The following is a 22,109-nucleotide window of genomic DNA, read 5'->3' as shown; positions in this document are numbered from 1 at the left end:
ATTCTCTCCAGTTAGCGTTTGTCACCATCTGTCACAGCCGTCACTAGCCATCATTTGTCTCCTCCATGTTTTCTGACATATATGGAGACAAAAAGAGTTGATGTGTGAAACAGGCTGTGGCTGAGTCCACCATAAACATGAGCAGCTCCCAGCTGATTTGTTTTGACTATCTGTTGTCTCATTGCTGCCTGACTAGAAAAAACAGACACACACAGGCCCATTGAGTATTGCAGTTTCCATAGAAACAGGGATAGTGGTAGAGAGTGGGTTGGTGTTGGTAAGAGGGTTGTGGGGAAAGAGTGTGAAACTAAACCTGCATGAAGATAAAGAGGAGGAAGGAGCGGAGAATGGAAACAAAGAGAGAGAAACAGGAGGTGTTTTCATTATTTTCTCTCTAGTGCACACATTCATTGATGCATCAGTCCTGCTCCCCTCTCCCCAGGTGGAGGCTCAGTGACGCTGGATGCCTGACTATCTCCTCTCATTATCATTCCCCCACCCCCTCCATCCATCTTCCACTACAGCCGGATAAGCCAACCACTAACCCGCTCGACTCTCTCTTACGGAGCAGGGATTTGAAGATTGCGTTCTCACATTCGTAATCAGATGTAAGAGAGGATTATCTCAAGGTCTCCTCCATCTTGCACAGCCGGGGGCTGCCAAGACAAAGGAAGGGAGAGAGGAGAGGAGGCTGTGGAGGAGAGCAGAGTGGGAGCTATGTGAATGGAGTGGAGTTAAAGATAGAGAGAGAGTGAGAGTGAGAGAGAGAGAGAGAGAGAGAGAGAGAGAGAGAGAGAGAGGGGAGAGAGGGAGAGGTCACCTGTGGATGTGAGGAGGAGGAGGAGGAGAGGGAGGTTGAAGGCTTTCTAAGGAACTGCACCCATCACCCGACACATCCGAAAGGGACAGGAAAGAGGGGAGGATAGAGCCTCAGCAGCAAGTGTTTCACTGTGAAAGGTAAGATGGTGGATGAAAATGTTTAAAAGCTCTTCTCCTGAGGAATACATTATACATACACTATTTTATATGTGAGCGTGTGTTCAGTTCTTATTGCATCTGTTTGTACAGGCATATGAGCCTGTTTTGTGTTAATGGGTGTGAGCCTGATTGTGTACAGAAGATTTTAGCCCTCCGAAACGTGTTGTTTCCTTGAATGAGTCAGTACATGAAAATTTCTCATGCCTGTTATCCATGTGTGCCACAGTTTGGTCAATGTAAATTTGCATTTCAATATTTAAAAAAATAACGTCAGGTTTTGTTTAATTTAAGTTGAATCTAGTAAAAAAAAAAAAAAAAAAAATAGTAAAATGTTTCAATAATTTAAATATAAGTTTCAATTATGATGGCCCGACATCTTTTCAATTAAGTTCTCAAATGTCTCTGACACACTACATTGAGGGATTCAATACACCTTAAAATATATACTGTATATATACTGCCACTGCTTCAGACCTGGCACTGTTAGCAAGCACCGACTTGTTGCCGTCTGGATCCTGCGACTTGCTTCATGACGCTTTAAAACACCACACATATTTGTGACGTAATGTGGATCCAGTCATTCATTCACTTAATCACAATCACCCTGTCACTATTTTTTAAATAACTGCTCAACATTCTTACTCAATCCCTTCTTTTAGTCTCATGTCATCTGTATTAAAGGTCCAGTGTGTAACATTTAGGAGGATCTATTGTCAGAAATGGAATATAATATTCATAGGTATGTTTTCATTAGTGTATAAACAGCTGAATATAGGAATTGTTGTTTTTGTTACCTTAGAATGAGCTGTTTACCTACAGAGGTAGTGTGTCCTCTGTTACAATCACCATGTTTCTACAGAATGAACAAACCAAGCACTGGCTCTAGATAGGCCTACAGAGCTGGAGTCAGGACTTGGTTAGCCTAGCTTAGCATAAAGGCGAGTACAACTAGCTGCTCTGTCCACCTCTGTGGATATGTTTGTATGAGCAAAATACAGCATCAACTGGTATTGCTTACAATGGCTTACCTAGTTAAAGCTTGGTTTTCTAACTTGTTGTACTGAAATCTGTACAAAAAGAGAGAAGTAAAAGTGACGCTGGAATTATTGCTTGATGAACAACAGTTGGTGCAACTACTGTGTTTAGCTTCCTAAAGTTTTGTCGTGGCTGTGAGGTTTCCAGGTTTGTGCCTGTACAGAGCAACCCACGCTATAGCCAGCGAGGCTGCACGTAAGAGAGAGTTCCAAAGTTTTTCCATCTTGCTATGTACAGTTCAGATAAATGAAATACACCATTTAAATAAGTGAGCTTTTGAGGTGTTTTTTATTGTATTTTTTAACTTTGGACACAGCCAGCTAGCAGCTAGCTGTTTACCCTTGTTTCCAGTCTTTATGCTAAGCTAGGCTAACCACAGAAAAAAAAAACGTTACCCTTAAATCTTATCGAAATAGGGCTGTGTATTGGCAAGAATCTGGCGATATGATGCATATCACGATATAGGGGTTGTGATTCAATGTATTGTATATGTTGCAATTTTTTAAAATCTAATTTAAGGGACAACTGTCATAATATAAAGAACACACCACCAAGTCTTCTTATGCAAGCAGAACAGTGGGATCTGCATTTGTATTTCTCACAGTCCCTGTAACATCCAACATCATTGCCCTCAGTTTACAACACTGCTATCTAACGGTCGGGGTAATACACAACACAAAGTTAACCACTGCCACAAATCTTTACATGTAAGCTATTAGAATATATATGTGTATGTATGTAGTTCTGTTGCAGTAATAGGGCAATAGGGTGATGCTCTCCTGTCTAACGTTGCTTTTGGCTTTCACATCGGATATCTCATCAAGCCATTTGTTGAATTTATTTATTTATTTAATGTTATTTTTGACAGATTTTGTATAACGTCATTATTATCTGACATATTATCTGCTGTCTATTAACACAAGCTTTACCCACTAGCTGCTGTAATATTAATGTGGTTTGGAGAGGGAGATTTTGCTTTTCATGAAATAAAACAGATGTTGGCAGGACAGCCTAGTAAATAGCAGGATCTCAATTCTCATAAAGGCTTCATTACTAATCTTCCTCTGAATTTAATCTCTGAAAGGTGCACATATTCATTATATAATAAATGATTGAAGTGATTGCAAACTTATTTATCACAACATCTTGCAAACTATTCTAACTAAAACTTTTCAACTTGTAGATTTGAATTGCAAGATTTAATTAACTCAACTAGGAAGTTTGCTGGCGGTGATGTTGAAGTTATGCGACCGTGTTGTAGTTAATTTCATAGCCTAACATTTTAAATGTGGAGTTCATTTGTGAAAATGATCATGCCACACATTCCAAGGTAACAAAAAGGTGATTACACAGTAATGAAAACCTTCCCATGAATAATATATTACATTTTAGCCACTGCAAAAATGCTAACTCTATAGAAAAGCACTTTTCTATGAGTGGGGTGCTATGATGATTTATATAAATTATGATTGGTGGCCAGATAAATAACAATGCAAAACTTTATGTGTTAGTAATATTGATTGCAAATCAGATCTATGGATGCCCAGATGAGCAGTCGGGGTACTTTATAAGGATAAGTATTAGACAGGGTTTTTTAGTCTAATTTAAGTCTTATTCAGGAATCAAGCTGCCACATTTTGAATGGGTCACAATAATCCAGATAAAATAAAACTATAAGAATTTAATCTTGTCTAAAATAGGCCTAATTATGTTTAAAAGTTTTTCTTTACATTACATTAGGAACAAATTAACCCAATATCAATGACGCAATACAGTAAGCAATAGTTATTCTTAAATTATTCATACAAAACTGCTACGAAACTGATCGATTATGGCATTTTCTGTGCTCTGTGTGTGTTGTGTTGCTGATCAAGTTTAAGACATCCACTGTGTGCTTTATTTGTTCTTAAAGGTGAACCATGGCAGCGGCTGGGCGTCCTGTGACGGAGCTGTACCCACTGGGGGGAGCTGTTTCCTTGGAATCATGCCGTCAGGCCGTCAGTGAGATCTGTAAAGAACATTCGGCAACTCCTGCCAGAGAAAGTAATCACAGTAGTCTAGTGGTTGGTGGAGAGCCTGGTGAACAAAAACAAAGCCCATCTGAAAGCTGTGTGCCCTCCAGGGCTTCAAGCCACCCCCATAGTCTGGCAGAGACACCCTCACCTCACCACGAGATAGTCATGAATGCAATCAATGAGACCCTCAGGCTGGCAGAACAGTGCAGAGCATAAAGCCAGCCTCCCTGCCTGTTCACAGGATTCCCTCAGGGGATTTACCTCTGGTTACACAGGGAGTGGCCCCGCCCGGCTCAAGACAGTGAGACTCATGGACCTGCTTACCATGGTGGAGATAAGGCTGAGAGTCACTCCATGTTAGCCTGCAAGCAGCCCATGGAGCTGCAGCAGTGCAACATTATCACCACTATCTGCAGAGGGGCCAGCAGTGTAGAAGGTGGCGTACAGCAGCCTCAGACCCGGTGTGTCTGTGTCTCGTCCCCCATAGCAGCAGCCAAAGTGGATGGTGTTGAAAAAAAGGTCAATCTTCCCCCTAACTGTGACAAGGCACTCTGCTACGGCTCTTATTTCCATCATGCCAACTTTGAGGATACATTTGCAGCCTACTGCCATCCCCAGCCCATCCCAGCACACTCCCAGCTGCTGCCACGCCAAATAGAGCCAAGCTGCAACATCCAGCGTGCAGCTGCGCCTCCTTCACCAATGAACCACCTCACCCTGCCTCGCCTCATCTCCTCTGTCAGTGAGACAGGCCTGGATGCCAAACACCTGCTGCGGTGCTGCAACCTCAACTGCTCTTGGATCAGCTCGCTGCCTCCTGGTGCTGGGCCACAATCTCAAAAGTCCTTTGGTTTAGAGGAGTGCTGCAGCAGTCCCGTTGGCCACGTCAGAACAATGACCCGCAACATGGGGACTATGACAGCCCACAAAGTACTGAGGGATGTTGGGGTGCAGACAGAGCAGACTGTCACACCTCACGTGTTCCCCCAGGTCTGTCTGGCAGCGGAGAGCAGGAGTGACACTACCTGCAACCAAACCCTGAACACGGACAGCGATGGAGGCAAGAAATTGAGTGGTGCTCCCAAGTCCCCAGTGAAAGAGGTGAAGTGGGATGCAGAAGGGATGACATGGGAGGTGTATGGGGCCTCTGTGGACCCTGAGGAGCTGGGTCTGGCCATCCAGAGACACCTGGAGCTGCAGATCAAGGAGACAGCAATCCATGCGGCCAAGCTGTCACGCCAGAACACCAGCACCTCCCGGCAAAGCAGGAACACCGGCAGTCAGAGGAAGAAGAGCAGGATGATGGGCTCCATCCGAACCCCGGCCTGTTGCGCTCGCACCACTACAGCTGTTGACTAACTGGCCCTCTGAGTGATGGACAGGACAGAACCTGAACACTGTGTTCAGTAGCCAGTATGGCTACTCATAGCCTCAGCCTCAAATGACCATCTGATCAGAAGGTCTACGGAACATAGAATAATCTGCATACTACCAGAAGGGGTAGTATGCCTGCATACCAGAATCAGTGAAAAGTTCACATGAAATGATGACTAGTGATGACATGTTTTCTCATTATGAAAAAAGGGAAATCAAAATAAAAAAGTGTTGTAAAGGAGACTTATGAAGAACTAACAACAGATTTATATTTCATTATTTGTTGTCTATGTTTCAATATTTCAACTAGTGTGAAGATGATTCCTGCAGCTGTGCACTGCCAGTGTGTTCAGAGGGCCATACAGGTGTGTCTGCCTTCATAATAAACTACAGGACATAGACACAATCAAACAACCTGTATAGTGTAAAGTCATCTGATACAGTCCTGCAATAAATACTAGTAAAGCTCATAGTGAATGTGTGTAGTCGGGAATAAAATGTAATTCAATACAGAGGCACCTCAACCTAACCCTAACCCAACATAACCATAACCCTAACCAGACCCTAATACTTGCGGCTGTGGCGTCCCCTTATCGGAAGGTTGTTGGTTCGATCCACGGCTCCTGGTGCCACATGTCGAAGTATCCTTGAGGAAGATACTGAACCCCCGAATTGCTCCGTGCGTTCGGTGTGTGAATGTGTATAAATGCGTTAGTTTCTGTTCGATGGACTTTTCCATCACTGAGGTCAGAAGACTAGAAAGGCGCTATACAAGTACAGGTCCATTTACCATTTACCACTTACTCGTTTAGGGTTAACCCCCCTTTGCTTTCTCCTTCTCCTCCCTCTACCCCCTGACACTTATTTATTTCCACCAAATTAGCTCTGGTTCTTGAACCAGTTCCTTCATGCCTGGAACCTTGGTGCTATCTAGTGAATCAATGAACAGCAGGTTTCCCTGGGGAACCAAAGTGGGTGTGTCATATTCTACAGGTCGTTGCGCATTGTGCATCGATTGATGCGTCCAGTCACAGTGTTTCCACTCAAAACTGATGGAAACTAGATAGCACCTAGGTTCCAAGACTCTTGAACGAACCAAGCTAATTTGGTGGAAAACCAGCATTTGTGGTTTTGGTGTCCCTCCTCCTGGCTGACTGGGCAGTGATCTGCACATATGTCAATGGACGCCTGGCAGAGTGAGCCACTTTACCTAACCCTCATCCTTATCCCTCAGGGCCCAGTCTACAACTTCAAAAATGACCATATAGTCGAATCAACATCTCTCTTACACAGTCACAACAAAAACTTAACATTGTTAGCACACTCGTGCACATACACTAAAAAAGAAAATGAGTATCATAATAATACTGTAAGAAAAGTAAAAGTAGCGGATAAATAAACTCTGAGATAGATTGATCATGTCCTTTGGAAGGGAGTTCCATAGCTTGTGGCCTCCAAAATAAATTAATACTGTACATATTGTATGTGTTTGGGGAATTCAGACTATGGAAACAAGATGATAGTCTTTTATTGAATAAGTAATAGACACATGTAGGTACTTCCATGTGATGTGATTTGTTTAGCTAACCTGTATTTTCATAAATATGGTTCAAGCTTTTGGGTTCAGTATATATTCCTTTTCCACATATTTATCATGAGTTTTATTGGGTTTTGGGATTTTGTTTTGCTGGGGATTTTTTGCAATTTGGATGTGATTAAAATGAGACTTCCTGGATATATTTTCTTCTTGACTGTATGAACATAAAGGGACATGATCAATCTTCACACTATTTTTACGAAATATACAGAACATTAGACCAACATTAGAACATTTTAAACCATTTTAAGACTGTATCTAACTTTCTAATTCACAAACTTTCTGTATAATGCCTGGATTCTTGTGGGGATAGAACATACTTACTTATTGCAATAAACAACAACAACAACAATAAATGGTCCATGAACAGATCCCAGTGGAACGCCATGGCAAAAAGATGACATTTCGTATAATAAAAAGAAACCAAGTGTCAGTTACACAACTGACAAACCACAATAAGCTTTATTAGGTACCCCAAAGTGTCCCATAGCGAATTCTCTCTTGTCTTTTTATATTTTGTTTTATTTAACTTTGACTAACTTATGGGATTAGGCTCAGGGTAGGGTAATATTGGCTATGTTGGTGTTTGAGTTGTATGTAAGTTATTTAATGTGTACTCAATTCAACTTCAAAATATTTTTGGCTATTGGATGTTGTCTACTAAAAAGAAATCAAGAAAAGGACTAAAATCCAATTGTATATTCCTGGAAATTAAAATTGATTTCTGTTCATTCAAATATGTGAAAAATTGAGTACAGTCTTAACATAGGTAAACATTTCAGGATCACCTTCTTTGAAAATAAGAAATACTTTGGTCAGATAGTTTCTGTGGTCCAGTATTCTTAGTAAAAACTAACACAAAGGTCAGTTTACCAAAATTACAAAAAGAACAAGAAAAGAACAACACGGTTAAACTGTTGCATGGGTGACTGTTTTCAGTGAGCTAGACGGCATGAGTCTTAGGGCTAAGCTAATGATCACATGAATACATTTTTTTATTATATAGAAATAAATAATACAGGCGATACATCGTTTCAATTGATTTTTTTTAAAGATTAGCTTATGTTTCTCTTGCCATTTAATATAAAATAAAAATAATTTATTTTTTACACATTTTTTACTTCTTGTTTTTTACCTCCACACTCCACATTCATATTTCTCTGCAACGAAAATTGCACATGCAGCATTCCCAACTTTCCTTGTTGCTTGTATGTCAATATAAATGATATTCAATCTGATTTTCTACTCATAATATATATGTATGATTTTATCTTTGTCTTATCTAAAAACACATGAGTGACATTTGTCATTTTTAAGACTTCATAATAACTAAGAGAAAGGTTCTATATGGGGTTAAGAAAGGCTTTCAAACACTGGAGGGCTCTTAAAGTCAGGTTCAAATACAAAACTTAACACAACTGAAACTTCAGTTTAATGGAAAGAGAATTGTTAGCTCGCTTGTTAGCTTGTTAGCTTGCATAACGTTATGACCACCAGGGTCAGTAGGCTTTATGTCAAAAGGTCATTGCCTGTGTTACCACAGCAATGACATAGGGTAGTATGGGGTTGGTTGTCATACTTTTACTTTAATTTTTATTCCTCAAAAAATTTATTCTTAATAGACTAACTTCATTGTATTTCATTGTGTAATGGAATCCAAAAGTGTCGTATGTAGGAATGGAGTAACCTTACTCTCCTTAATCCTATTTTGTTCCAAATATATGGACTATCAAACACATCCTGTACACTTGTGACAACCACCCCTATCATGGGGTTGGTTGTCCTTATGTTATTTTATTTATATATTATTTAATGGGGAAAAATCAAAAATGGGTTCAGTCTTCAAAATTAATTGAAAAAGATGAATTAGATTAAAATGCAACAACTTAAAACATCACTTGCATCGAGAGAACATAAACAGGAAAAATCATTCCTATAAGTGCATTTGTATCCTTATATAAGAACCACACAAATATCAATAACACTCAAGTCATTCTTCTGTCAGTCACTCACTCATTTTTAACATGACAACCAACCCCAAAGACTAGCTAACAACCTAGCTAAACTAATAGCTGTCCCTTCATACTTTTTAATGCTAATAATTGTATTGTAAAATAAACCCATTGTGTAAAAATCTAGAAGTGAAACACAAAAAAATGTGAACCTATCATGATGTTACCCATTGGTTTGTGGAGTACCGTTTTAAAGCCTCCAGTTCGGCATTATGGTTGTCGCCATGACAGTTTGTCGGAGCCAGTGGAGGTGACGTACTGCGAGTTCAGCTGCTCTCATTGGCTGTACAGTTTCAACTCATCCTTAGCAGGAAACAATGGCAGCTCGCCTGGACACACACAATCTCATATTACGGCTAAACAGTACATTAAAATATTAAATATGATATTGTTTGTGTAACGATTTTAGGTGAGAAATAATCAATGCAGTAACATGATATGGATTCATACTTGATCAGCACTGTCTAGTTTAACAGTTTGATCTGAGTTTGGTGTGTTGAGCTGGATATAATAATAATAATAATAATAATAATAATAATAAAATAACAAAGTGCTATTTATGCTTAATCTATAGATGACATAGTACACCAAATAATAGTATTATTCCATGCTTCAAATAAAAACATAAAACATATGCAGTCATGAATCGACTCCACTACCCACTTTATTGTCACATTTGTATACCTGTTTATATGTTGTTTGGTATATAGTATCAGAAAGACAAGTAATGCCAGACACATCATTTGGGTGGTATAAAAAGAGTAACGTTTTTGGAACGCTTTGAACACATTGCTGCAAAAACAATAAAGATCCTGACCAAAGCCACACAGTAAAGCCCTGTGGGATTCATTAGTATCATGTTGTTCATTAAAGATCCAGTGTGTAACATTTAGGAGGCTCTATTGGCAGAAATGGAATATAATAAGGTATGTTTTCATTAGCGTTTAATAACCTGAAAATAGGAATTGTTGTGTTTACTTCACCTTAGAATGAGTTGTTTTTATCTACAGACGTCTTGGATTGCCTTTAATGTAATCCGCCACGTTGAACTGCCATGTTTCTACAGTAGCCTAGAAGGAACAAACCAAACACTGGCTACATCACTGTAATTTCTCCTTCGCATTTGTAAGGAGAGAGTGAAGCGAGGGAGTTGCAATCTGCAACTACACCGCTAGATGCCACTAAATCCTACACACTTTACCTTTAAGCATCTACAATATCATATTCCCACTGTGAAACACAAGCTGATGATTTAATGGAGAATAAGAGAGCAGATTGTTTCTTACTGGCTGAAAAACTCTGCACATTGAGACTTTATTGTTCTACTGTAAATGATTCTCAACTTTTCTGATTAGTGAAAAGACAGATTGTGAAACTGACACTGAATTCCTGTTGTCTTTTGTAATTCTCACCTCCATTATTTTTATTTCCTTTCTGTATGTTTCATCTTGTGTGAAGTCAAATGAAGTTCAGAGTAAGGCTATTGGAAACTGAGCGCGCTGACAGAGTGACATTGTAATAATTCTTTTGAGCTTTTGGGAATTATTTTGCCATCTTACCCAGAGTCAGATGAATCTGACTGATATCAGTTCCGTCTCTTTATAGATAGGTCTACAGTAAGCACAAAGGTGGAAGCTAGCTTAGCTCCATCAAAAGAGAAACAATATCCTTTAATAGGGTAGCAGTTGTCTAAATAAAACCATTGTTGGTGTACCTACATGTTTACAGGACATACAGAGATCAAACTGATATTTATATTCTTATCTGACAGTGTCTCTGTCTCTGACTGTAAAAATAACAAAACTTACCATTACAGTGGACAACACAATATTATGCTGATTAAGTCGCATTTTGTGTACATTTTCAGAATGAATGCCAAATATAAACTTTATGAGTTTGAGAGCTGAATGTCTTATTAAAATATTGTTTAAACTGTGTTTCCAAGAGGAAGGTGCCCAAATCTTGATGCCAGCAATAAAATTACAGAAACTCTGTGGTCATTTTGTGTCAGTGGATGTTAGGCTGCAAAGATTCTCAAATGCGAAATTCCCACAAGATAACTGGAAAAGGGAATTGTTGGTGAAATTTGATGATTACTATTCATACTGGCATTATGCGACATGACCCTGCACAAACTGCAATAGAAACAATTTCAGCTGTTCTATTCTCCTAAATCTGTCATTTGACATTAACCAAGACTTTCATTGTACGTACAAACCTTGTGTTTCTTACTGTACATATGATAATAAACCTCTTGAAGAGTTCTAACAAATAGTGGAAAGTATAGAAAAACATTATAGTACAGAAAGACAAAATATTTGTCTTCAACCCAGTAAATGCTCTGTGATAATGCAGCAGTCAGTATAAACACAGTGAATACATTAAGCAGTACTCAATATGAACACACATACACTGTGATAATGCAGTATGAATAGAAGGATGTGTTAAGTATAAACACTAACTGTGACGCTGCGTTAAACTGTAAATTGTGACGTAACGGAAGTGTGGGCGGAGTAAAGCAGACTACGTGACAAAATGGCGGCGACCATGAAGAACGTGGAAGAAATTCGAAATAGAGTGATACTGGGGGAATTTGATGTGAAAAATGTAAGTCTGTTTTATAAAAATGTTTTTATGACAGCATCATCATCCGCTAGCTGCAACGGTCAGGGTCCCTCGAGCTGCTGGACCGACCCGCACGTGACTGTTACCTCGTGTGTTTGATACCGCTGCGCTGTACCGGTGTTGGACTGTTTGATATGAACAGGTTTATATAGATGTATATATTTACGAATAAATACTCAATGAATATGAAAATATAAGCAGTTATAGCGTCATTCTAATACACTCGGGGCAGGAGCTGGGCAGGCCAACTGTAGGCTCTCATCAGTCAGTCACTGAAGAATAGAAAAAGTCATATTGCTTCAAACATTGTATTGAAATGTCTATAGTGTGCCTACACTAGTACACAGTACATTGTTTTAACTCATATGTAATATCTCTCTAATATTCCTATCATATGTCAGAACATCACAATGAGCTGTACTACTTAAAGCACCACATTCTAATATGTCATTCCTAATATCACTTATATTCAAAATATTAATATAGTAACTTAAAGCTCCCCTTTTTAGTTCCTTCAGCGTGCTGTCTGAATGCTGTCGGTGCAGAGTTGGACACTAGAAGGAAGTTTTCACATCAAGTGGAAAGTTTCTCTGTGCTGATTAAAAATCAGATGTTAAAGGTCCAGTGTGTAACATTCAGGAGGATCTATTGGCAGAAATGGAATATTATATTCATAGTGATGTTTTCATTTGTGTATAATAACCTGGAAATAAAAATTGTTGTGTGTTTGTTACCTTAGAAAGAGCTGCTTTTTATCTACAGAGGGAATGGGTCTTGTTTCTACAGTAGCCCAGAACGGACAAACCAGACACTGGCTCTAGATAGGGCCTTTCACATTTAAGTACATTTGAATGCAAGCTATCCACTTTTCCACCTTTGTCTTTACTTTCTTTGTAATGTTAGTTTTACAACGATGTCTAGGAAATGGGGAAGACGCTGTGCAGTTATCAGCTGATCCAACAGTAGTGGCAAACTTCTACGTTAGAAAAAGACTGAATGTGAAACACACAAGCCTTTACTTCATGAAGAGTGGCCCTGTCTGAGACCATACACTTTACATTGATTCCCCTTGCTGTGCAGAGGATATTGTTCCTCTCCATATGTCATATGTCATGTATAACTGTTCTTTGATGATTAAATGCAACTCTTGGTTGGTTATGCTAGCTAGCTAGTACAGTAGAATTACACAGCACATCACTTGAAATGTGGCAGAGAAGAAGAGATACCTTCATCAGTAACTGAGTACCACAGCCTAACGTTGTCAGTCCAACTAACCATGCTGTTGTCTCTCAGCAGGCAGCATGAGTCACTACCAATTACCACTGCAGTAATGGTGCCACTGCTACACTAGACACTAGAACGATGTTTCGAAGTCAGTCTTGGTCCAGTATGCAACTTCGACCGTGTAATGTAGAAACATATTAGAATTCATGCAACTTTTATGTCACTTTAGATGTGTATTTGTCATGTGGATCACTTCAGGACGGTGACCTATTCACACTGGAATCTGATATGGTCCACATTTAAAAACATAATGGAAACATCCAAAAAAATCATATCTTTCATTCAATTCAAGTGCTAAGGCTTGCAGTGCACCAAGAGAGTGTTTTTAAATCAGTATAAAACTGTACATTTTTATTTATGGTTTGAAAAAAAGAAGCTAAGTGGGGGTGTGACAGATATTATACCAGTGCATACATGCATTTAGAGTAACCGCTAAAGTAACCTTGATAAGATCAGAATGTTTGCAGTAACCTTAGTTTGCTTACTAATTGATTCATTATTTGTTGTTTTTAGGTACATACGACAGATTACCCTGGAAACTACCCGGGCTATGATGATGTGTGGGATATGCAGAAATTTCAGAAGGTACATTTCTGTCAATTTAGACCTCAAAGCTGCTGCTGGTGATCGGTAGAGATTGTTCGATCTGTCTATAAATCAAGTGTTTCACATTGGATTACACTGTCTCAGAGTCTCTGCTGCTTATTGGGTTCTGAATAACAGGCAGCAGGCTTAACAATGGAGTTAAGACACCCGAGAGGGGTGTCTTAGCAGCGTTTTCCAGTTCCTCCTGGGGGATCCCAAGGTGTTCCCAAACCAGATGAGATATATAATCTCTCCAGTGTGTTCTGGGTCGACCTCGGGGTCTCCTAGCAGTTGAACATGCCTGGAAAACCTCCAATGGCCCAGGAGGCATCCAGATCCTAACCACCTCAACTGGAACCTTTCAACCTGAAGGAGCAGCAGCTCTACACCAGATGTCCAAGCCAACCCATTTTTAAGGGTGAGCCCAGCCAGCCTGCGGAGGAATCTCATGCCCTGGAATAAGTTTTCCAGAGGAGGCTGAGCAGTGCGAAACCCTGGGAGTTATACCGATACGAGTATCAGAAATTCCTCTGATACTGCATCAAATGCGTGTGTCTGGGCACTGATCTGATACCGCATAATTTTTTTGTCCCAAATTGGGACCCAGCTACTTCCTAGCAGTGTAGTACATGCTTTTAAAATGGAAAGTATATATTTAAAAATTTATAAAATATATTTTTTTATGGAAGCCACCACTCTTACCTCCTATGCACTTTTAGAAATTACGTATTTATGCCTTAGTTGGGATGGCCAAACAGACTGATTTCTAAACCTCAAATGATTCCAGCCAACTAAGTTGTTTGGAGAATGTTAGTTAGTCCAACAAAGTTCAAACATCTGTTCTTTATCTTCATGTGGACATTCTGAAATAAGATTATTTGTTCTTCAGACCATTTTTATGAAACTAGGATCTGGTTGAAATACCAGCTGACTTATTCAGTGATTGAAGAGTCTTTTTTTTTTTTTTTTAACAGAAATCTATACAAACTGGAGAAGAAGGACTGACACAGACTTCTTTCTATATTGTCTTACTCATCATTATGCTAAATCATTGTCTGAATAATTGGGGTGGCTGTTTTGCTGATTGGCAGCGGTGTGTTTTAGCCTTAAGCTGTAAGAAATGTATATGCAGATTTATAAAATCATAAAATCATTCTTAGATTCTAATAGGTATGTATAAGAAACTAAGAATTATCAAAGTGAAAAATTTCACATTTTATGCCCAAAAAGACTACTACTTTGAGTTTATTTTCAGTCAAACTTAGTTTGGTTTTCAACCAATGAGCACTCTAACTGATATGTATATAATGTGTATGATTACACTCATATTAAAAACATCTCTGTTTGCAGAACTTCAGAATTGACGTGGTGCATCTAGACGAGAACACTATGGAGTTTGACATGGTGGGGATAGATGCAGCCATTGCCAACGCCTTCAGAAGGATCTTACTAGCAGAGGTGGGATACCCATTCAGTCAGGCTTTGTCATGTGTCATTAGTGCCTCATATCTATACAACTACATAATGTTTACCTAAGGTCACCTAATGTCACCATGTCAACATCTTAAAGCTGCAGTAGGGGATTTTTATAAAAATTACTTTTTGTCATATTTGCTGAAACTTTCACTATATCCTGACACTAGAACATGCGACAGATAATCTGTGAAACAATCAGGTTCCTCTGGCTCCTCCTAGTGCTCCTAATGGTACTGTAAGAATCCACTGGGCCTGAACAAAAACAACCAGTCGGAGCCAAGAAAGATAGTTGAGTGTTGAGTCTCATTCCCAGTTTGTCAAATACAGTCACCGTGGGACCCTGGGAATGAGACTCAACTATCTTCAAGCTATCAACCAAAAACTCTTTCTCCGCTCTGACTTTTTGTAAGTGACTGTATGATAGCTAATGGGAAGAAATTGTACATTTTATGCATCTAGGCCAGAGAAAGTTTTTAATTCCACACGTACATTGTTAGAGCTTTGCATTATTTTTGCTTGCAGGTGCCTACCATGGCTATAGAGAAGGCGTTTATCTATAACAACACATCCATCGTCCAGGATGAAGTCCTTGCCCACAGATTAGGCCTCATCCCCATCAAAGCTGATCCTCGTCTGTTTGAGTACAGGAACACTGGTAAGACCGTGAACTACTCAGACATTACAGTGGACCACTGGGCTCCCATTTTAGTTTTCATAGAACCGTGGTTACATCCATAACCCTCGTTTAACAGGTTCGGTTATGCTTTGTTTATTCCAGGTGAAGAGGCTGCAGAGGAAGAAGGTTCAGAAATCGACACAATTCAACTACAGCTGAAGATTAAATGCAGCAGGAACCCCAGAGCCAGCAAAGACTCCTCTGACCCACGAGAGCTGTATCTGAACCACATGGGTAGGTTTCAGGTGTCTCAAAATGAACAAAGTATTAGTGGTATTGTTTGCAGATACAGTGCGTACAAACAAATGAATGATTGTTGAAAATAATCAGTTAGGGGAGGGGGTTATATCAAGGGGGAAAATCAAACATTAACGTGATTATTTTTTTCTCTCTTTTTCATTCAGTTTATTCCAAGGACATAAAGTGGGTCCCCATCGGGAACCAGGCAGACGTGTTTGCAGACTCTGGCATCGGACCGGTACATGATGACATCCTGATAGCTCAGCTACGACCAGGACAGGAGCTGGACATCATCATGCACTGCGTCAAAGGACTCGGTAAGAGCTTTTGAGTGTCAGAGTTAGGTAGCTAAGTGCAGAGTCTGCGGGGGGGAAAGAACAAGACCGCTTTTATTTCATGGTCGTTCATTCTTTTTTTCATCTTAACACAGATAAACCAGAGATCCTCCTCTTACTTCCAGATCCCACATACAAGACAGTCTTGGCTCCCTAATGTGAAACTTTGTTTTGATTCACATGTAAAGAGGGTAGTTCAATTACTGCGTCTATTACCTGAGAAACATCTCTAAAATAACATCCTTTTTAACACATGATCTTAATAGACTTGTTAATGCCCTTGTCTCATCTTGTTTAGACTACTGCCACACCCTTTACTCCTGTGTCAGCCAACATGTATAACTGTACATATGTCTATGTCTTTTTAGGGACAGAGCCAGTGACCGCTGGAGGTCCCTATTGTATTTGTTATGTTTCTCCTTACCTATTATTTTTAGCGCCTTTGACTGTGTTTTTGCCCCCCTGAACATATAGGAAAACTCAGTTTTCAGGCCTGGTGAAAAATTTTATATTCTATGCGTCGCTTTCAGGTTGGCCACTATGTGGCGCTACTATTGAGAAAAGTGCGTTGACTTTTTGGTTACTTAATAACTCCCACATCTTTTCTCGCACATTCAAAAACCTTATATCCATGCGTTCGGTGAATGGAGCCGAATCTTCCCATATAGGTCACGCCCACTTCCGCCTTTAATTATTTTTGCTAGAGCGTAAAATGTTCATAAACTACTTTTTCGTGTTCCTCCTATGTGCTTTGTCCAGTTCGTACGGAATTGTTTACGTAGCATCTGAGGAATGCCCTGGCAAAAAAGTAATTAGAAGATTTTTGAAATTTCAAAAAATAAGCACACTATAAAATTAAGACTTCCTGTAGATTTTTCGTCAAAAAAGGAAGTGGACCATTTCTCCACATTGGTATATCCGATTGACACCAAGCTTGGGTCCATAGTTCCCCATGTCTTCCTCAGGCATCGTGCACAATTTCAGGCCATCACCACAAGGTGGCACTCTTTAAAATTGAGAAGTTTATATCTCCACATCGGCACATGTGATTTAAACGAAACGTGGTACGATGCTTCCCCATGGCTCCCTGAGGCTCACTAATAAATGTGTCAACAATCTGCCACTAGGTGGCGCTCTGGTGGCATGGTAAATCACTGTGCGGAGACCGTAATAGTTATGAATATGAAATTCACAGGGCACGTGTAGACTAGTGCCTGTAGCTTACATACCAAAAATCGTGTTTGCCATGTTTGTAGCGCCCCCTAAAGGATTTTAAAAAAGCAGCCCCGGTGCCAAGTTTCACCGATAACTCTTGGACCCATACCCAAACCCCACGGGAAGTCGGCCATTTTGATTTTGATTTTCACTTTCGGCAAACTTTTCGCCTTGTATTTGAACCAACTCCTCCTAGGGAATTAATTGGATCTGTTTCAAAATTGGTCTGTACAGTTAAAGTATGGTGCTGATTAAAAGTTGTGCTATTTGTGCATGTACGTTGAAGGGCGTGTCTGTGGCGTGCTGTCAAAGTTGGCCATTTTGAATTCCGTGCTCATTTTCGGTGAGTTTTTCGCCTTGTATTTGAACGAACTCCTCCTAGGGAATTTATCGGATCTACTTCAAAATTAGTCAGTACAGTCAAAACACATTGCTGATTAAAAGTTGTGTTATTTGTGACTGTACGTTGAAGGGTGTGTCCATGGCTTTCCGTCAAAGTTGGCCATTTTGAATTCCGTGCTCATTTTCGGTGAATTCTTGCCTTGCATTTGAACGAACTCCTCCTAGGGAATTTATCGGATGTACTTCAAAATTGGTCAGTACAGTTAAAAAATGGTGCTTATTAAAAGTTGTGCTATTTGTGCATGTAAATTGAAGGGTGTGTCCGTGGTGTGGCATCAAAGTCAGCTATTTTGAATTGTTTTGTCATTTTCTGTGATTTTTCGTGTTGTATTTGACCAAACTCCTCCTAGGGAATTTATCGGATCTACTTCAAAATTGGTCAGTACAGTCAAAACACATTGCTGATTAAAAGTTGTGCTATTTGTGACTGTACATTGAAGGGTGTGTCTGTGGCGTGCCGTCAAAGTTGGCCAGGTTGAATCGAATGTCAAACTGTGATGGCATTTCCGGCATCAAATTTTTACATGGTGTGGCGCTGAATTTCCAAGTTTCGCAGTGAAGAGTCTCACTATGAACGCAGAAGTCTTTTGCATGGTGTCTGAAATGCGTGACGACGTAGAACGGTTTCCCTCGGCTTCCGGCAATGAGGGCTTGGGCGTGGGGCGACGTGGTGTGGCGCAGCTGCGGCGGGCACATGCTGTGCAGGCCCCTCCCTAGGGAGATGGCGAGGTCCCGCCCAATACTGCTTGCAGCTTTAATTTTGTTGTTGAACTTGTTCTGTTCATGATTTTTTTTTAATTGTTTATATTGTTCCTTGTATGCGTACATACCTAGCCAATAAAGGGATTCTGAGATCTGAACACATCACTCCGGTTTTAGCTGCACTTCGCTGGCTACCAGTCAAATTTAGATTCAATTTTACTGTTAACTTTCAAAGCTCTTCATGGTCTGGCTCCGAGCTACCTTTCTGAACTCCTAATCCCTTGAATGCCAGATCATAACCTCAGGTCCTCCGGCTCTCCTAGTAGTGCCAAAGTCTAGATTGGTAACCAAGGGTGACCGGGCCTTTGCCTTCCACGCTTTAGCACCTCAGTTTAACTAGCTCAGTACTTTTAAATCTCTCTTAAAAAACAATTTTTAAGCAGCAGCTTGATGTATCTATGCATCTCGCTTGGATACAATTGTTTTTTTCACGGTGTTTTCAACTGTGGCTAACAGATGTTGTGTTACTTTTATATGTTTTTAAATATCTTTTTGTGTTTTAACTTCATTTTATCTATGTTATATTTTCACTTGTACAAGACATTAACATTGACATTGTTAAGATACAGTAAGCGCTATATAAAGATTATTATCAATATTATTAACCTGATATATATATATATATATATATATATATATATATATATTGACCATAATGTTTCTATACAACTCATCTCAGTGGGAAACCTTTCACTTTCACAGACTGTGTGCTTACGTACTACATGTACTTTGATCATGTTATCAGTCCAGACACCCTGATATTTTCTAGTCAGTATTTTTTCCTGCCTCTTATTGAATTGTGTTCTCTGTTCTGTGTTCAGGTAAGGACCATGCTAAGTTCTCTCCAGTGGCCACAGCCAGCTACCGCCTCCTCCCAGAGATCACCCTGCTGGAGCCTGTGGAGGGAGAGAAGGCAGAACGCTTAAAACGCTGCTTCTCACGAGGAGTTATCGACCTGGAAGATGTTAATGGTAAGAGAGACCTCATCCGACTATTCTGAAATCAAATAGAAACCAGGAAATAGAAAGCAACTTTACAGAGGGCATGGTGAAAAAGATAAATACATGGACTGGACTAAACTCTCAATATTTCATCATTGATATGACATAGATTTCTGCTATCTGTCTTATACAGTCCATCAGCGCCAAGCAACTTTGGGAAGATGTTAGGATGGCACAGAAATTCAGTTCTTTATCAGTCTGCAGTGAGTTCCAATCTGTATATTATCTATCATTGGTCTTCTTGTGTTGTCCACTTCAGGGAAAAAGGTTGCCAAAGTAGTGAACAGTCGCCTGGATACATGCAGCAGAGAAGTCCTCCGACATGATGACCTGAAGAACTTGGTGAAGCTTGGAAGGCTGCGTGACCATTTCATCTGTACGTGTGTGTCTTCGCAACCGGCCAATCAGATATTATCACAGGAAAAAAGTGGAAAGCCCTATTTACCGGCATAGTAAACAGAATTACAACAGGAAGAAGGTGGTAAAGTACTAAAGCCTGCCCCTTGCTTGATTTTAATTTGGCTGCCTGGCCCAATTGTGAAATTGATGAGTGGTGCTGAAAAGTTTAAAATATTTGAACTGGAAAGTGAAAGTGAGAGAGGAGTGCACAGCAGTTGCGCCATACCACAGGAAAACAGTGGTTCTGCAGATGACAAAAAGCAGAAAAATACTAGCTAACTAGCTATTTAATTTCCATCAATTGTTAGCTGGTTATTTAGCCAATCTTTTGCAAACTTTAGATGTGACTATATATATGTTGCTTTTGAACCATCTTCAAGTGTGGTTGTCTTATCAACATAGATTAGACCAGCATGTAGCATATCCAAGTACAGGAAAGGAGGTAAGTCGACTGAAGTTCTGACCGAGGCTTACTCAACTGTTATTGGAGCACAGAGCAAAAAGTGGAGGGGCTTAGAGGGGTCAATTAATGTCCTTCTTTGTAATGACAATATCAATACAATTCTCATGCCTGTACAGTAAATATGAAGTTACTGCCAGGAGATACAAGGAGACACAGGAGAAGCTGCTCGCCTTGTTAGCTTGTCTGAAGAAAACAAAATCTGTTGTATCTAGTTAGTTTAATCCATACAAAGACCAATGTGTACAAAAGATGTTGGTTTCATGGAGGGTTATGTGCTGGACTATTGGCTGGGTGCAATGACTTCCCGGATTCTTGTCATCACCATGATGTTGCCAGGCAACCAGTGACTCCAAGAGGTCATTGCTCCTAACTATTGTTGGTTGTGAAATAACAGCTGGTGCTTCTAAAACCACAAGGACTTGTTTTCTATTTCTACACCTGCTCAGTCAGCAAGATAAGAAGAAAATGATCAATATTAATGTTTTTATGTGACTCTTTTGATTGAGCTGTTGTGGTGAAATGGGACTGTCTTAATGCATGTCCATACAGCAGTTTGTAATTATACTGATGGATCTCTTCTCTCATGCAGTTACTGTGGAGTCGACTGGAATCCTGCCTCCAGAAGTCCTGGTCACAGAGGCCATCAAAGTCCTCATGGCCAAGTGTCAGAGGTTTCTCAATGAACTGGACTCTACTGACATGAAGTGAAATAATGACTGAGCATGCTCAGACACACCATGTAGGATCTCATGTTGAACTACGCAACAGCCCGTCAACCTAAACTTTGCTGTATTTTTTTTTTCAAAAAGCAGATTTTGTCATGGTTGGTAGACTTGCTTGTAAGTATGTATATACTGCTGTCTCTAGTATTTTGTATACCGTTCTTTTGTGTTAAGGAGCTTCCTTAAATAAACAAGCTGAATTTAATGAAAACGTCACCAATAATGCCTGCATGGCTGCCTCTTTCTCTATTACAGCCCTCTCATTGATCCTAATATTCCATAGGTTGTATGTTTTCCCATCATCCATCTTATTTATGGCAACATGACACAACACATATAAACATGCTATATATATATACATTATAACATACAAAACATTATACTTGATATTATACTATTTATACTATATTAAAGCCCATTTGGTATATCAGCTGGTGTGCCGTCTGCCGATGTTTCTTTATCACAGATATATCGGTGTGCTGATAACATGAAACCGCAGCACAGAAATTATTATAAATGAAAGGGTAGAATAAATTATTTGAGCTTTCCATATTTAATTTGTTCAGTTAATTCTATCTGTGCATGCTTCTTTCATATATATAAAGATGCTGCTACATTGCTTTTTAGCAACTAAAAAGTCAAACCTTCATTTTTCCTGTTTGCCTATTTAAATGTTAGTGAGTTATTAATAAATAGTTTCTCACTTCCATCAGTAAATGTATAACCGTTAATAAGTTACTGTTCCTACATGTCATTGTGGGAGAAGGCACTGATTGTTTCAACATCATTCAGTGTATCCTTACTGGGATCAGCCCGTGTTTTGGAGAAATTTTTTTAAATGATTAAACTCAATTTGGGTGAACTCCAAACTGGCTTTGAAATCGTGGACTTCTTTTTGTTTTCTGGTGAAAAT

At 39.6% G+C, this 22,109-nt stretch overlaps 2 protein-coding genes across 2 annotated transcripts; both read left to right on the top strand.

Moving 5' to 3' along the window:
* Positions 1-327: 327 nt before the first annotated feature.
* Positions 328-7,137, top strand: si:dkey-191g9.7 (GRIN2-like protein). Its single transcript, XM_051424256.1, has 2 exons — positions 328-957; positions 3,926-7,137. The coding sequence occupies exon 2, from the start codon at positions 4,383-4,385 to the stop codon at positions 5,385-5,387; it is 1,005 nt and encodes a 334-aa protein (XP_051280216.1). The 5' UTR covers positions 328-957; positions 3,926-4,382; the 3' UTR covers positions 5,388-7,137.
* A 4,377-nt stretch (positions 7,138-11,514) lies between these two features.
* Positions 11,515-21,407, top strand: polr1c (RNA polymerase I and III subunit C). Its single transcript, XM_051424199.1, has 9 exons — positions 11,515-11,618; positions 13,434-13,505; positions 14,856-14,963; positions 15,504-15,636; positions 15,760-15,891; positions 16,062-16,214; positions 19,433-19,582; positions 19,872-19,988; positions 21,064-21,407. The coding sequence occupies exons 1-9, from the start codon at positions 11,547-11,549 to the stop codon at positions 21,180-21,182; spliced, it is 1,056 nt and encodes a 351-aa protein (XP_051280159.1). The 5' UTR covers positions 11,515-11,546; the 3' UTR covers positions 21,183-21,407.
* The last annotated feature ends 702 nt before the right edge of the window (positions 21,408-22,109 follow it).

Source organism: Dicentrarchus labrax, unplaced genomic scaffold (assembly GCF_905237075.1).
Source record: "Dicentrarchus labrax unplaced genomic scaffold, dlabrax2021, whole genome shotgun sequence".
NCBI classification, from domain to species: Eukaryota; Metazoa; Chordata; class Actinopteri; family Moronidae; genus Dicentrarchus; species Dicentrarchus labrax.
The sequence above is the reverse complement of the archived record's forward strand: the minus strand, read 5'-3'. Positions and strand labels throughout refer to the sequence as shown.

Bases quoted from the DNA above. Each gene is read 5' to 3' on its own strand.
- si:dkey-191g9.7 (XM_051424256.1), top strand. From the start codon at position 4,383: ATGTTAGCCTGCAAGCAGCCCATGGAGCTGCAGCAGTGCAACATTATC.
- polr1c (XM_051424199.1), top strand. From the start codon at position 11,547: ATGGCGGCGACCATGAAGAACGTGGAAGAAATTCGAAATAGAGTGATA. The intron at 15,637-15,759 runs GTAAGACCGTGA...TGTTTATTCCAG, and splicing joins GTTTGAGTACAGGAACACTG to GTGAAGAGGCTGCAGAGGAA. The intron at 15,892-16,061 runs GTAGGTTTCAGG...TTTTTCATTCAG, and splicing joins GCTGTATCTGAACCACATGG to TTTATTCCAAGGACATAAAG.